The sequence below is a fragment of the Lacerta agilis genome, chromosome 8, assembly GCF_009819535.1.
Source record: "Lacerta agilis isolate rLacAgi1 chromosome 8, rLacAgi1.pri, whole genome shotgun sequence".
Taxonomy (NCBI): domain Eukaryota; kingdom Metazoa; phylum Chordata; class Lepidosauria; order Squamata; family Lacertidae; genus Lacerta; species Lacerta agilis.
In genome coordinates, this window is record NC_046319.1 from 51,801,879 (window position 1) to 51,816,136 (window position 14,258).

General features: G+C 45.3%; 1 protein-coding gene across 1 annotated transcript; it reads left to right on the forward strand.

The window, feature by feature from the left end:
• Positions 1-816: 816 nt before the first annotated feature.
• Positions 817-12,620, forward strand: LOC117051948 (muscle M-line assembly protein unc-89-like; the record flags this gene model as incomplete). The annotated part of the gene is made up of 5 exons (XM_033158676.1): positions 817-862; positions 2,706-3,026; positions 5,231-5,590; positions 8,734-8,780; positions 11,301-12,620. Coding segments are annotated over 5 exons (918 nt in total), but the record flags the coding sequence as incomplete, so codon positions are not given.
• Between the last annotated feature and the right edge of the window lie 1,638 nt (positions 12,621-14,258).

The following is a 14,258-nucleotide window of genomic DNA, read 5'->3' on the forward strand; positions in this document are numbered from 1 at the left end:
GAATCAGTTTTTACATGAATAGAATGTATCCTTTTATTTAAAATGCATCTCTGGGTTATTTGTGGGGCATAGGAATTCGTTCACCCCCCCCCCCCAAATATAGACCGGCCCACCACATGGTCTGAGGGGCAGTAGACCGGCCCACAGCTGAAAAAGGTTGCTGACCCCTGCTTTAAACACTTTCCCCTCAGCAGCCCATTTCTAGTATTCATAGGCTCACAGAGTTGGAAGCTGTATTTCAGGAACCATCCTATTCCTGTGATGGTATTTTGTTTTAACTGTTTGCAATTTTGAATTTTGAATTTAGCCCAACCATGTGCTGTTGCAAGAACATCAAAGCAGAGGGGAACATGTCTCAGGAGAGAGACAGACTTGTGTTCCTTGCAAATATGCAGAATCCATACATACACTTTGCAGTTGCATGCATGCAATTTTCAGGATGCAATTGCATTGGGAAGTTTGTGGCTCAATGACAGATATTGTGCTTTTAGGTTAATCTTTCATATTGTTACACTGTTTTTCTCCTTGTCATTTTTAGGGTCTATTATGCATGCTCCTCCACATTGTTCAGTGACTCAAACACCTGCCACTGTGACTGTGAAGGAAGGATCAACACTGAATATGCAGTGCAGGTTCAATGGAGACAACAAAAAATGGGCTATTAACTGGTATAAAGTTAAAGGCGATGAACAGGAGGCATTGCATAACTCAAGCACAATTCACATATTTACACATCAAGAAAACAAATCAAGTCATTTCTCTTTGAAATATGTGGATTTGAAGGATTCTGGAACTTATCTGTGTAAAGTTCTCAACGCAGATTCTGGATTTTGCAATAATGGGACACAAGTGGCCGTCGTTGGTAAATACTCGAATTTCTTTCCAAAATATGTTTTAACAGGGTATCATCAGTTCTCTAACACTTGTATAGTTTGTGGACTGGAGAAGGTTTGTGGGGATTTGAAGCTGCTCAACACTTTTCAGAAAACCCACATTGGCTTTCCAAAGTAAGACAACAGTTTAGATAAAAATCAGTGCCTCTCTAGTCTAATGGGAGCATTGTGGATGTTCCAGTAACTGATCAATGGGGTCCATTTTTCTTCTGAAATGTGCAAAATGAAATCACCCATCACCCATTACATGTGAGGGGGCACCATGTGAGTAAAAAGTCTTCAGGGCTTTCCTTCTGGTGTATCTCCACCCACACCGCACTGACACAAAGTGTGGGGTAAGCTCAGAGTCACAGCCTTGCCACACTTTCACTCATCTGATACCCATTCTCATCAATTCATTTTATTTTTCTTAGAGCTCGTATGTCTGTGTTTTATCCTGTTTTTGCAGTGCTCACTGCTTTGATCATTTTGTGCTGCACTGTGGTCCATAAACTTGCTTATTGTGATTATTTAAAATGAGAAAAGCAGTCAAAAGTTGCCAGTTTTCAGCAGAGCTGATGCAGAGGCCCCTTTTCTCCGATTGCCTCTCTTACGTTGCAGAGCACACTAACACATAGACACCTAAATCTATATTGTATTTATACTATTTATACTACAGTGGTACCTCAGGTTACATACGCTTCAGGTTACATACTCCGCTAACCCAGAAATGCTTCAGGTTAAGAACTTTGCTTCAGGATAAGAACAGAAATTGTGCTCTGGCGGCACAGCGGCAGCGGGAGGTCCCATTAGCTAAAGTGGTGCTTCAGGTTAAGAACAGTTTCAGGTTAAGAACGGACTTCCAGAACGAATTAAGTTCTTAACCAGAGGTACCACTGTATTGTATTTTAATATTTTGTTGGAAGCTCCATTAAAACTGTACATGGTTGGTACTTAACACCTAGTTGACTAGCCTTTTATAAACCTGAACAGTTCTCCCATTTGCTGGAAAGGCATGTCCAAAAATTGAAAAGTTCTGGGGAAATGTTTTTACAGAGATATCCTTGATCACAAGTCAGACAGTACCCATGACCCCAGAACTGACTCTGCTTAACCTGTCAGGTTACGCCACGAATTTGTAACAAAGAACTCATAACTCATCTGTTAGCCACAGCAAGAATGGGCATTGTTAGGGCATGGAAATCACTGCAATTATTGATCATGGACCAGCAGTATAGTGCAATCTGGCAGGTAGCATTATTGGAAAAACTGACATGGAAACTGAACATCGCAAGAGGTTAGAGGAACTATGATAACTTTTATGCAGTCTGGGGCAACTTTATGGATTATACAAACAATGATACATACAGCAGAACGGAGCCTATGGTCTACAGCGAAGTTTGGCATTCTTGAAGCACATATTTTATTTTTATTTTCCCCTCCTGCCTTTTTATATAAACTCTGCAGACCAGCACTGCTGCTGATACAATATATCTTTTTAATTGTGGGCAATAGTCCAAGCAATGAAGGTTATTATGTATAATGTTGTGTTTGTTAAGATTGTGATGATTTTAGCATTTTTAGATGATTTTAGCAAAGCTCTTTGGAGTATTCAGAGATGATTCTCTGACTGTATGTGGTTGTTTTACCTTTTTAAATTTTTTAAACACACACACACACACACACACCCATCTCTTCCTCAAAGCAGTCCAGTCCTAGGACTGTCCGAGGTGCTTTTTTGAATCTGTCAATCCTTCTTCTTCCACTCTAGCCACCTTTTCAGTGTCCAATGCTTTCAGTAGGGGTGCAGATTACGACATCTCTTTCCCGCAGAAATTACCGACCTTGAGGTGAACCAGACTTCTGGACCCATCCATGAAGTGGAAGGGGCGAATGTCACCATCGAGTGTCGCTTCAGGACAGTCGGCAGGAACAGCAGCATGTATGTCAGTTGGGACAAAGATGGGCTTGCGATTGAGCAGGCTAACAAGACAGGCTCGTACAGGATCACTCAGAACCTGAGAGCAGGATTTGCTTCTCTCACCCTCACGAATGCTACTGTGAGCGATTCAGGGTTCTACAAGTGTAATGTTGGGAGAGAACCAAGAAATCAATCAAATTCAGCAGGAATTGCATCTCAAGTTGTCATCACGAGTAAGTGCTGGGAATTGTCTATCTGGTTATTAAGCGACGAGCAGAGAAGGTTATAGGAATGCACCCCAGAAGATAGTAACTCTCCATTTGAAGCTTCTCAGAGGTCCTTGGAGAATACTCCAAGACCCAAGTCTGTATATCTGCTCCATAGTAAGGTAAAAAGCTAAAGGACCCCTGGACAGTTAAGTCCAGTCAAAGGCGATTATGGGGTTGCAGCACTCATCTCACTTTCAGGCCGAGGGAGCCCGCCTTTTGTCCACAGACAGTTTTTTGGGTCATGTGGCCAGCATGACTAAACCGCTTCTGGCGTATGGAGGACAGTGACAAGTGCCAGAGCGCACGGAAATGCTGTTTACCTTCCCTCCACAGTGGTACCTATTTATCTACTTGCACTGGCATGCTTTCAAATTGCTAGGTTGGCAGGAGCTGCGACAGAGCAATGGGAGTTCACCCCGTCATGGGGATTCGAACCTCCAACCTTCCGATCAGCAAGCCCAAGATGCTCAGTGGTTTAGACCACAGCACCACCCATATCCCATTTGCTCCATAACACAGGGGTAGGAAACCTTTTACAGCCTGAGGTGTCAGAAGCTGACACAATTTTTCAGTCATTCAATCCCTTTCACATGGTCTCCTGGGAAAGATTTAAAATCCCAGGGTAAATGTCCAGATTTAAGGGGGAATCATATAGGTCACAGCCACACTATGCATTTAAACCACATGACTTTCCCCAAAGAATAATGGAAATTGTAGTTTACCCCTTAAAGGTAAAGGGGCCCTTGACCATCAGGTCCAGTCGTGTCCGATTCTGGGGTTGCGGCGCTCATCTCGCTCTATAGGCTGAGGGAGCCGGCGTTTGTCCGCAGACAGCTTCCGGGTCATGTGGCCAGCATGACAAAGCCGCTTCTGGCGAACCAGAGCCGCGCATGTAAACGCTGTTTACCTTCCCGCTGGAGCGGCACCTATTTATCTACTTGCACTTTGACGTGCTTTTGAACTGCTAGGTGGGCAGGAGCTGGGACCGAGCAATGGGAGCTCATCCCGTGGCAGGGATTCGAACCGCCGACCTTCTGATCAGCAAGCCCTAGACTCTGTGGTTTAACCCACAGCGCAACCTGGGTCCCTAAGCACAACTACAATTCCCAGCACCCTTAACAAACTCCACTTCCCAGGATTCTGGGACGACGACGATGACCCATGTGCTCTAAATGCAGCATGTGGATGTGACCATAGAGTGTTTGCTTTTAGCTCTGTCTTATGTTTGGCAGGCAGACACTTCTCAGTCATCAGGCACAGGTTGGATCTTCCTTGGCCCACCACAGGCCATCAAATCCTCTGTACTGTGCTAAACGCAGAAGGATCTGTCAATTTCAGTTTCTTTCGGTGTCTCATTTTTTCAGTCTTAAGTTCAGTTCACCACATCTCCACATCAGTTTACTTTTTTTTTTAAGTCCTCACAAAAATTGTCAGCATTTTAGTGCCAATTTATCCTAATGAATTTTTGTATGCTATTTTCACACATATGTGCGTCTTGTACACACTTCCCCCATAATGTTCACATTTTTGTAGACACTATGTGGCTAGAGTACTGCTTTGCCAAATTTGGGGATGTGTGAATTTCAACATGTAGCTGCATTTTGGTTTGTATATGTTTGGGGGAAGTCCAAATGTGGTTTGCATTCAATTGTGATGAAACAGATCTGAATCTCCCTCTTTCTGTCTCATGTAGCTTCAGACTTCAGCAATAGCACTCCAACAGGTTCATTCTCCATTTGTCTACCTGCTGACCTCCATTATGTTTTGGACTACAACTCTCGGGAACCCCAGCCTGCGCAACTGTACTCCCATCAGCTCCAACGCTATGCAGCCATGCTAGTTGGGGATGATGGAAATTGTAGTCCTAATCGACTGGAGGGCTGTTCTCTGGCCCACACTGAAGGCTGCATTCACAGTCACTCCTAAAGCCATTTGGCACCCTCAGTGCTCAGCCTAACAAAGATCCAGAGAAAAGCCAAGAACGCAGACTTCAAAGAAGTCAATAGTTCCGTGCACAAGTTCCATGGCTGCGTATTTAACTCAAAGCCACAAAATCTGGCTTTGTCCACTGTCATTGCCCAGTCTCACAGATGCAGACTTTATCCCCTTCCGGCAATTTGAAGGTTGCACACTGAAGTTGACAAATGCTTTTTCTGCTCTTTCTACAGTGGCTAATCTGTCAGTTATCCAGTCACCTGCTTTCATCCAAGGAATGGAAGGGCAAAAACTCATTATAAACTGTAGCATTGCAGTTGCCAAGAATGTGCGACTCCTCCCGTACAGTGTCACCTGGTATAAAAATGGCACTGATGGACATGAGGAGGAGGTGACAGGTACAGACAGGTCTCTGAACATGACCACAGGCCTGGCTTCTCTCGTTCTGCCCAATGTCCAAAGGAACGACTCTGGAACGTACCGATGTGCTGTCGGTAGTAATGGCCGAGGAAATGGGACCATGGTGACAATCTCTGGTAAACAGAATCATCCCCCCCCCCCGATTTCTTTTCTACAGGGAATGAGATGCAAAGGTGTTTGGCACTGATAGGTGGGAAATGTACAGAGGTATAAAAGAAAATGAAAATAAAATTTTCCAGTTGTAGAAAGATAGAAATTCTGGGTCACTTTTGACCCAAACGAGATGTTAAGAGCTTCCAGCTGCTCCATCCTCTGCCCTCCCCTTTCTTGCCCAAAGTCCCCACTGTTGTGGGGTGGGGTGGGGAGAACATTTATCTGCAAGTAGCAAGTTCTGTTTTCAGTTTGATACATAACAAATAAATAGCTGTAGTTACAGGTAGGTAGCCGTGTTGGTCTGCTGTAGTCGAAACAAAATAAAAATTAAAAAATTCCTTCCTGTAGCACCTTAGAGACCAACTAAGTCTGTAGCACCTTAGAGACCAACTAAGTTTGCTTTCGTGTGCATGCACACTTCTTCAGATACCAATAAATAGCTGTTCCTGGGGACACAGCTCTGTTCTTGCTGATGAGTTGATGGTGTTTGAAATACTGAAGCACAGTGAATGTGTCTCCACTGCTCTCACTTCCACTTCCTAGGCATAAAACCTCCATCATTTCCCGCAAGATGATGTCTCAGAGTGGCTAGCAAAGCCATAAAATACAGAACAACTTAATGATCAGTTATCAAAACAACTTAATGATTCACTACCCACTGGTCCTATATCCATGCTAATTTTCCTGAAATTGGAACTTGGGCATGAGCAAAAGTTTGGGATGTCCAGCAGCAGAATCTTGCCTGCCTGCTTCATTCCACACACCACCAAGGGGGTCTTTCTTTTCCTATTCCTTCTCAACCAGAACATGACAAGCGGCTAGAAACTGACAGTGGAAGTCCTGGAGCTGGAATTGGACTTGGAATTGGACCTGGAATTGGAGCTGGAGCCGGAGCTGCAGCAGGAATCCTCCTCCTCTTGTTGCTGTTCGGTGTCTTAGCATGGAGATACAAGATGAGGGCTAAAGGTAAGGCTCTCTCCCCTGACAGATCTAAGCCAAGCACCTTGGAGAGGTCATATGGGAGGTAAAGGGATTAGCTCACACAATGTGCATTTGCAAATGCTTCCCTGGGCATGCCAGGGAGAAGGTGTTGCAAACTGTGATGGGGAACAACTGCAATTCAGTTCATTTGATTTGATGCAAACTTTCCGAATTCACATTTTTGGAAACAATCTCTGATTTGAAATACAACCATCCTTTCAAATCCGTGCTTCTCTGAAATGTGCAATGTTGTCACCCAGGCAAGTAACATGCCCCCAAATGCATCTGCTAGGGTACATAGAAATTCATATATTAGAGAAAATAATATTTAAAATTATTTATATGAGGTAAAATTTATTTATATGAGTCTCCCACTTTTAAAGATTTGAAGTATGTGTATTTTGTTATTGATTTATTTTTTTAAAGTATTTTTATTAAAGGGTTTCTTGATTTACAAAGGTAGTGCAATGTCTCTCTCGTATTTTTTCCATGTAACATTTTTACAGATCAATTTCATTTGTTGAGACATTAGGAAGAAAAGGGGGAAAGAGGTGGGCAGGATGGGGCAATGGGTGGGGTGACGATGTTTCTATTTTACTTAATATATGTAGGGTTTGGTGTCAGCGTGGTTTGTGCAGGTTCTCTGTTGTTCACTTGTGCTCCTTTGGTGGTGAGAGAGGTCAGGGTTGGCATAGGGTGTGGTTGTTCATTTGTGGTTGGCTGTGGTGGTCTTTGGTTTCCTGTATGAGTGGGGTGGGTGAATGTTTTTGGTCAGGTTAGCCATATTGATTTGTATGCTGTTGGTAGATTTTTGTCATTGTCTTGTTGGGCTGTGTGTTTGATGAAGGGGAGCCATACCAGGGTGAAGGCATCTTCTTCTGTTTGTCCCCGTGTAAATTTCAGCTGACTGGTTAGTTTTTCTAGTAGGGCTGTTTCCCATACTACTTGGTACCATTGGTCCATGCTTACTCCTGGCAGGTCACTCCAGTGTCTGGTTATGATGTTTCTGGCTGCTGAGAGTAGGTGGGTTATGAGTTCTTTGTGGTGTAAGTGGGCATTGTTGTCTTGGAAGATGTTTAGTAAGACCAATTCTGGGGTGATTTCTAGCACTTGCTTGGTCATCTTATATATTTCTTGTATGGTTGTTGTCCAGAATAGTTGGATTTTGGAGCACTCCCACCACATGTGGAGGTATGTGCCTATGGAAGTGCACCCTCTCCAGCATTTTGGTGAGGTTCCTGGGCGTATTAGCGCTAATTTTCTTGGTGTTAGGTACCATCTGTAGGTTAGTTTCAGGGTGTGTTCTTTTCTTATCATTGGTATGGATTTAAAGGGGGGTTTAGACCACATTCTCGTCCATTGAGTGGGGTTAATCTCATAGCCTATGTCATCCTCCCATTGTTTTTTGATTGTCTCTATGGAGTTCATGGGATTTTTGAGTAGTATTTTGTATATTGCGGATACCATCCTTTTGCCATGTCCCTTTATCGTTAGGATGAGGTTTTTGAAGGTTATCAGGGGTCTAGTTGCTGCTGATTTTACTGCTGGATTGTTTAAGAGGGCATGCAATTGGTGTGCTAACCAGGGCATTTGGGTGTTTTCTAGTTTGTCCTGTATTTCTTGTGTTGACAGAGGTTTGTCATTTTTTATAAAAATCTATTAGGCGATATAGGCCTTTGGTTTGCCAGGTTTTATATACCTAGAACATTTCCAACCTGCTCTTCAGCCAAAACTAGGCTCCCAGACCAGCTTACAAAGTTCAGAAATGAGACTGTCCCTGCCTTTAGACCTACATTCTAAAAGACACAACACAAAAAAGGGATAGCTTGGGAGGAGGAGAAAATAAATGACCATAAGTTACAATGTTCCACAGATAGAATCCTTCATCAAGAGAACTGCCCTGAGATCTTATGATGAAGGACAGTAGCCAAACTTAGATTCACAAAATGTTTAGGGGTATGCATACCCCTGCATACCCCCCCCCCCCCCAGAAAAAAGCACTGACTACAGCCATCCCTCAGAAGTCTCAGAAATGCATATTAGTGCTCATCTCCACCCAGGATAGTTAACAAGGAATTTCTGTGGAATGTGTCATGTGTTCTCGACTCATTCACTCTTGGGATTCTTTAATGCTTATTTAAGAATAACCACTTTTGAATTTCTCTTCATCATTCCATTCCAGAAAGCACAATAGAGACAGAAGCTGCTTCAACCAAAGAAGCAGGAACGGTAAGAGGGATTATTGTTATATAATAAACACACATATCCTGCTCCTATAAATTCCTAGGCTGTGCTAGGCTTTGCCTGGGCCACTCTAGGCTTCTCCCCGCATCTGCTCTGAGGTATCTGGTGCATTGGGATGTCCACTCTGGTCCACCCTGAGTCTTGTCTGCCCAAATGGCCTTCTGTTCACAGTGGGGAGCACTAGGTGTCACTTTCTTGTGCAGGGCAGCCTAACATCCCTAAAAGGGATCATAGGATCTCTTCCACATGTTGCTATCCACTGTAGAGTTTGGTTGGAATAGAATTGGTTCATCCCACTCCCAGACAAGTCTGTTTCACCCCTGCTCATCTTTATTTACTCCTGCATTTCCCTACAATCCTATCACTTGCCAACTGGGAGATAGCTAAACTCTGGAACTCTGGATGGTTTAAATAGGTAGGAGAAGACATAGTAATTGCAATTTATCCCTGTCACATGGTGCTCACATGGGTGGGTTGGACATACAAAGAGATCAGCTTACTGCTTTGTTTAAAATGCAGCCCCATCTGTAAAAGAAAAATGAAGCATAGGAATTAGGCTGTGAAGCCTTCTTTTATTTCAATTCAGCTGCAAAATAAGCTGGCACCCCTTTCTTACCCCACTTAGCAAAGAATCAGAAAACAGACTGAGAAGTAAGTTTAAATTATGATTTACTCACTCATAGTCATGCATTTGTTCTCAGCAGCAACAGCAGTAAATAAATGCAGGCAAAATACTGAATTTACAGTATAAGCAGCCCCATTCGTGTGCCATCTACTTCCATTGCTGATCAAAGACAAAAGGAGGGAGAGAAAGGAACAGGAAATACTCTATGCTTCTTCCTACTCAAGAGAGGCAGGGAATGACATCACACTGACCCCTCTCTACCAATTACATTTTTATGGCCTGGGTCTGCCTATCAGCAATACAGCTCTGTGGTCTTAACCCCTTCACATGCTAACTAGCAAGAATATGCATTGTTAGATTTGGCTACTAATTTCCCACAAAGATGGCTATCAATGACTACTAGCCATGATAACTGGAGTGCCAACTTGGCCCCGCAACCGTGGGTGCCCGGGGCCATGGGTGACATGCAGCATGACTGGCCCTGGCACTGAAATCTGTGGGTGCCCGGCCCCTTCAGGGGGAATTTTGTGGGTGCTCAGGCACCCAGGGCCCCAGGGAGTTGGCACCTATGCTGCCTACAGAGCTGGAGGTAATAACGTCTGAATACTAGTTGCTGGAAGGTGCAGTAGGGGAAACTGCTCAAATCCTGCTTTCAGATTTCCCACAGGCACCTGCCTGGTCTCCTTCTTCCAGCAGAGAGCTCATCAGCCCATTCATGCTGTCCTCAACCTCACCATTCTATTCCCCCTCCTTGCATTTCTCTCTCTCAATTAAGATTCAGTGTTCTGTAGCTACTGAATATTTTTAGTCAGTGGTGTTTTTTTTTTTTTTGGTGACATTACTCACTGCTATGGAGTACCGTCACTTTTTTTTTCCTGCCCAGGGCAGCCATTTTAAGTTGTCACCCACGACACTTTAATCAAGATATGAGTACTGGCAACTCATTTTTTTAAAACCAAAAAACCTACTGTGGTTAGTGATCACTGGACTGCGATTTGTGTTAAGTCTTTTAAATATGTAGGGATGCGGGTGACGCTGTGGGTTAAACCACAGAGCCTAGGGCTTGCTGATCAGAAGGTCTGCGGTTCGAATCCCCATGACGGGGCGAGCTCCCGTTGCTTGGTCCCAGCTCCTGCCCACCTAGTAGTTTGAAAGCATGTCAAAGTGCAAGTAAATAAATAGGTACTGCTCCGGCAGGAAGGTAACGGCATTTCCATGCACTGCTCTGGTTCGCCAGAAGCAGCTTAGTCATGCTGGACACATGACCCAGAAGCTGTACGCTGGCTCCCTTGGCCAGTAACGCGAGATGAGCGCCACAACTCCAGAGTCGTCTGAGACTGGACCTAATGGTCAGGGGTCCCTTTACCTTTACCTTTTAAATATATATATTTTGCTCTCTTAGGGTGTTGATCCATTACCCCGAAATGTATTTCTGCAAACCTTGGGTTTCCCCCAAACATACCTTCCCCCTCCCCTATTGTTTCTTAGTGGGCTGGTTTTGATTCTAGTTCTGTTTGAACTTATCACACAAGTTCACTATCAGAGGGGGAGTTAAATGGTGACACACCTGTTGTGGTGCTGCCTCCCTAGGATGGTGTAATTGTCTCTTTCTCTTTCTTTGAGGAAGGGTTGGGTCGTGTCTCTTGCAGCCTTTACCAACGTGGTACCTTCCAGATGTTGCAGTCCAACAACATCCAGAGGGCACCAGGTTGTCAAAAGTTTGCTTACTGTATCCATTTCCCCTCTCGCCTGCTCCAAAACTCCCGATGTATATATTTCTGCAGCTTCTTTTGCCACCTGCAAATAATATGCTTTCAAGCCCACCACAGAGAGAACGAAACAAACTTTCTGTTCCCTGCCCCCTCTCTTTCTCTTGACAGCATCTTCCTTTAACCAGCCGGCAGAAAGAGGTGACCTATGCTAGCCTTCGCTTCAACAAAAAGGAAGTGGAACCAGATGCTGCGGTGATCTATGCGGAAGTGCGAACAAAACCGAAACAGCGAGCTGGCAACAGCCAGATGTAGCCTCCAAACCAGCCACTTGCACTAGAGGAAATGACGCAGGATGGGAGCGAGGCATGAGCCGCCTTTCAAAAGCCCTTGGTCACCCCCATTCCCTATGACACTATTCCTGGTCCCTTCAGAAACAATGGAGCTGTTGCCTTGAAAACCCACATTCTGGAAGATTTGCTGACGCCCTCATCCCCCTTTCTTCCTCATCTTTTACTGGGCAGCCTGAATCTATGGTCATGATGTCTGGCTCTTGGGATGCTGCTGAAGCCATCATTGGCCCTCACCATCACTGACCCTTGCCATCTCAGCCACCTCCCTCCTTCCAAAGGAGCAGGTGTAGGAAGCGTGTGGTGGCTGCTGCAGCTGCAAAGAGGGTGACTGACTAGGGTGAGGTCCCTTGGCTGGGTGTCCTCCAGAGCCAACATTTGGAATGCATGAACTTGCTCCCAAGAGCTGCTGGCTTTCCTTCATTCCCACCTGCAGCTGTGGAGAAGCCACTTCCCCACATGGCTGCGGTGTGGATTTGTGAATACATTTACCATGTGGGAGGGGGCCAATTGTGTGGGTCATACTCCTGCAACTGCCACAAGCAAATGTAACAACTGGGTGGGTGTGTGAGAGAGAGACCATGCATCTGATCTGGTTGCAGAGAAGTGGCTGCAATGCTGTTATGAATGTGTGCGACAGGAGCCTTTGTCAAGCAACTGGAGATCTTGGCTGAAATTCTCCACATATAATCCTGCCAATCTTTCCCCTCTTGCTCTCAAGAGCTTAAATCCCCAAGGACAGGGAGCAATCAGCTAGAAGAGGCTTGGATTTGTGGGTCATGTCAAATGAGGAGCAATGATTGCTTGCATTGCCCAGGGTTGGACTCAATGGCTCTTGGGGTGCCTTCTAATTCAACTCTTGTATGATTCTACCAGCTCTCTGCTTCTCATTTGCCAGAGCCATGCACTGAAGTACACATTCAGACAATGGACAACTGTGTGGTACAGCCGGTGGCAGCTGGCGCTTATTGGATCTAATAGGGCTACAAAGGCATGGGGTGTTGCCTCCTAGAGGTCATGGGCACGGCCATGTTATGGTGTGCTCCCCATCTCCCTCCCTTGCAAAGATATTGTGGACACACTTGCTGTTTTACATATTGTTAGCACCTAACTAAACTGAAAAATGTTTTCCTTTGGTTCAGAAGGGGCACAGTTGCTTCTCTGTTGGGTTACAAGTTGTGTGGCCTCCACTTGTTCCGGATCTCTCCCTGTCCTCTTCATTTGCAAAGGAAGTGTTTTAATGCTGCAGTTTTATTTATGGCAAGCACCTACCGTAAGTGTCTTACCTTGGTTCAGAAGAAGCCCATCTGCTGTCATAATATATTGTGCAGATTCATGCCCCAGTAACTGTACGTTACCCAGAATTCATAGGACTGTAAACACTGAAGACTGCAGCTGGGGAAAACCACGTTTCATTGCTTCCTCATGTTAGAAAACCAACAGCGACCCTTCCTCACACATAGTGCATCAAGGCCAGGGTATGCTTCAGCTTCATTCTACTTAACATGCAGCCTTTTAATGTACATACAGTATTTTCCAGAGGGGAGTATTCAAATATTTGACAACACCCTGCCCGCCCCCCCCCCAGACCGTGGTGCCTTCAGGGCAGAGTTTTGAGGCAGACATCTAGGGCCTACAGAGCAGAATGAGAAGCAGGGTCTTCAAATGTAGCAAGACTGGCTCAACACATTTGAAGTAGCACCCTATTAAGATCCCCACCCCCCAAAAAGAAAAGAAAAAACACCACAAAGTTCACAGTCCTAAATTACACCCAATTGCACCACCCAGTCCAGGAGATCCTTTTAGCTTCCTTTTGGAATCCCCCCCATATAGATTATCTGCACCCCGTGACCCCCACCTATCTAAATTCATTTGGAGTAGCTGAGATTATGTGCACAGATGCTTCACCCATCAATTTTTTGGTAGGAAACGAGGGAGGGGGGTGAGACAGGGAAAATGGAGGCACTGGCGGAGGAAGAGGAGTGGGGGGGGGGAGCGCACCACCCACGGCAGCGCAATCCTGGTGGGGTGCCATTGTGGCTGCCCCCCGCCAGCGCTGGACACCACACTCCCGCAGGCGGCATGACACGCCCCCAGGACATACGCCCTGCCCCACCCCTGCCTGCTCTCCACCCCCCCTCCTGAGTGGAGGAAGCCCTCTTGCACAGCTGAGTGCTCTCTTTCAAGGTCTGTGAACCTGGTGCAGCCCTGGCTGTACGAACAAGAGGAGAGAAGCATCTGTATGTGCCTATCTCATAGCTTGATCAAACCACAGAGCCACACATCCTTTGCACTGCTTGGCTGCTCAGGTCCGACTGATTTTATTCTGTCTGGTTTCAGCAACCTGCCTGCACTCTTCATCTACTGCAATGCCCCCATAATGCCACCAACCCAAGGACCTTTAAATTTGGTTAGATGGTATGGACAAGTGGAAGGACATGATGATTTGCCGTCAAGAGGCAGACTGAGGGTTTAAGTTGCTGTGATGTGTTAATTGCTTGATTGTAATTACTATGCATGCTTGTTGTTAGCTATAGAGCAGCTATGGAGAGTGAGGTGGGAAAATTTAACTCCCTGCCAGTAAAAATTGCCTCTCACAGACTGCTATTTGCATTTGGAGGGAAGCCTCTCCAGTGGTGGTAACTGAGGCTTCTCTTGAAATGCAAATAGGAGCTTCTGAGAGGTTATTTTTACTGGCAGGGGGACAAAGAAATTCCCCCACCCCACTCTCCACTCTTCTCCTCCCCGCCCTGGTCCCAAGGCTGCTCAAGCTTCCTAC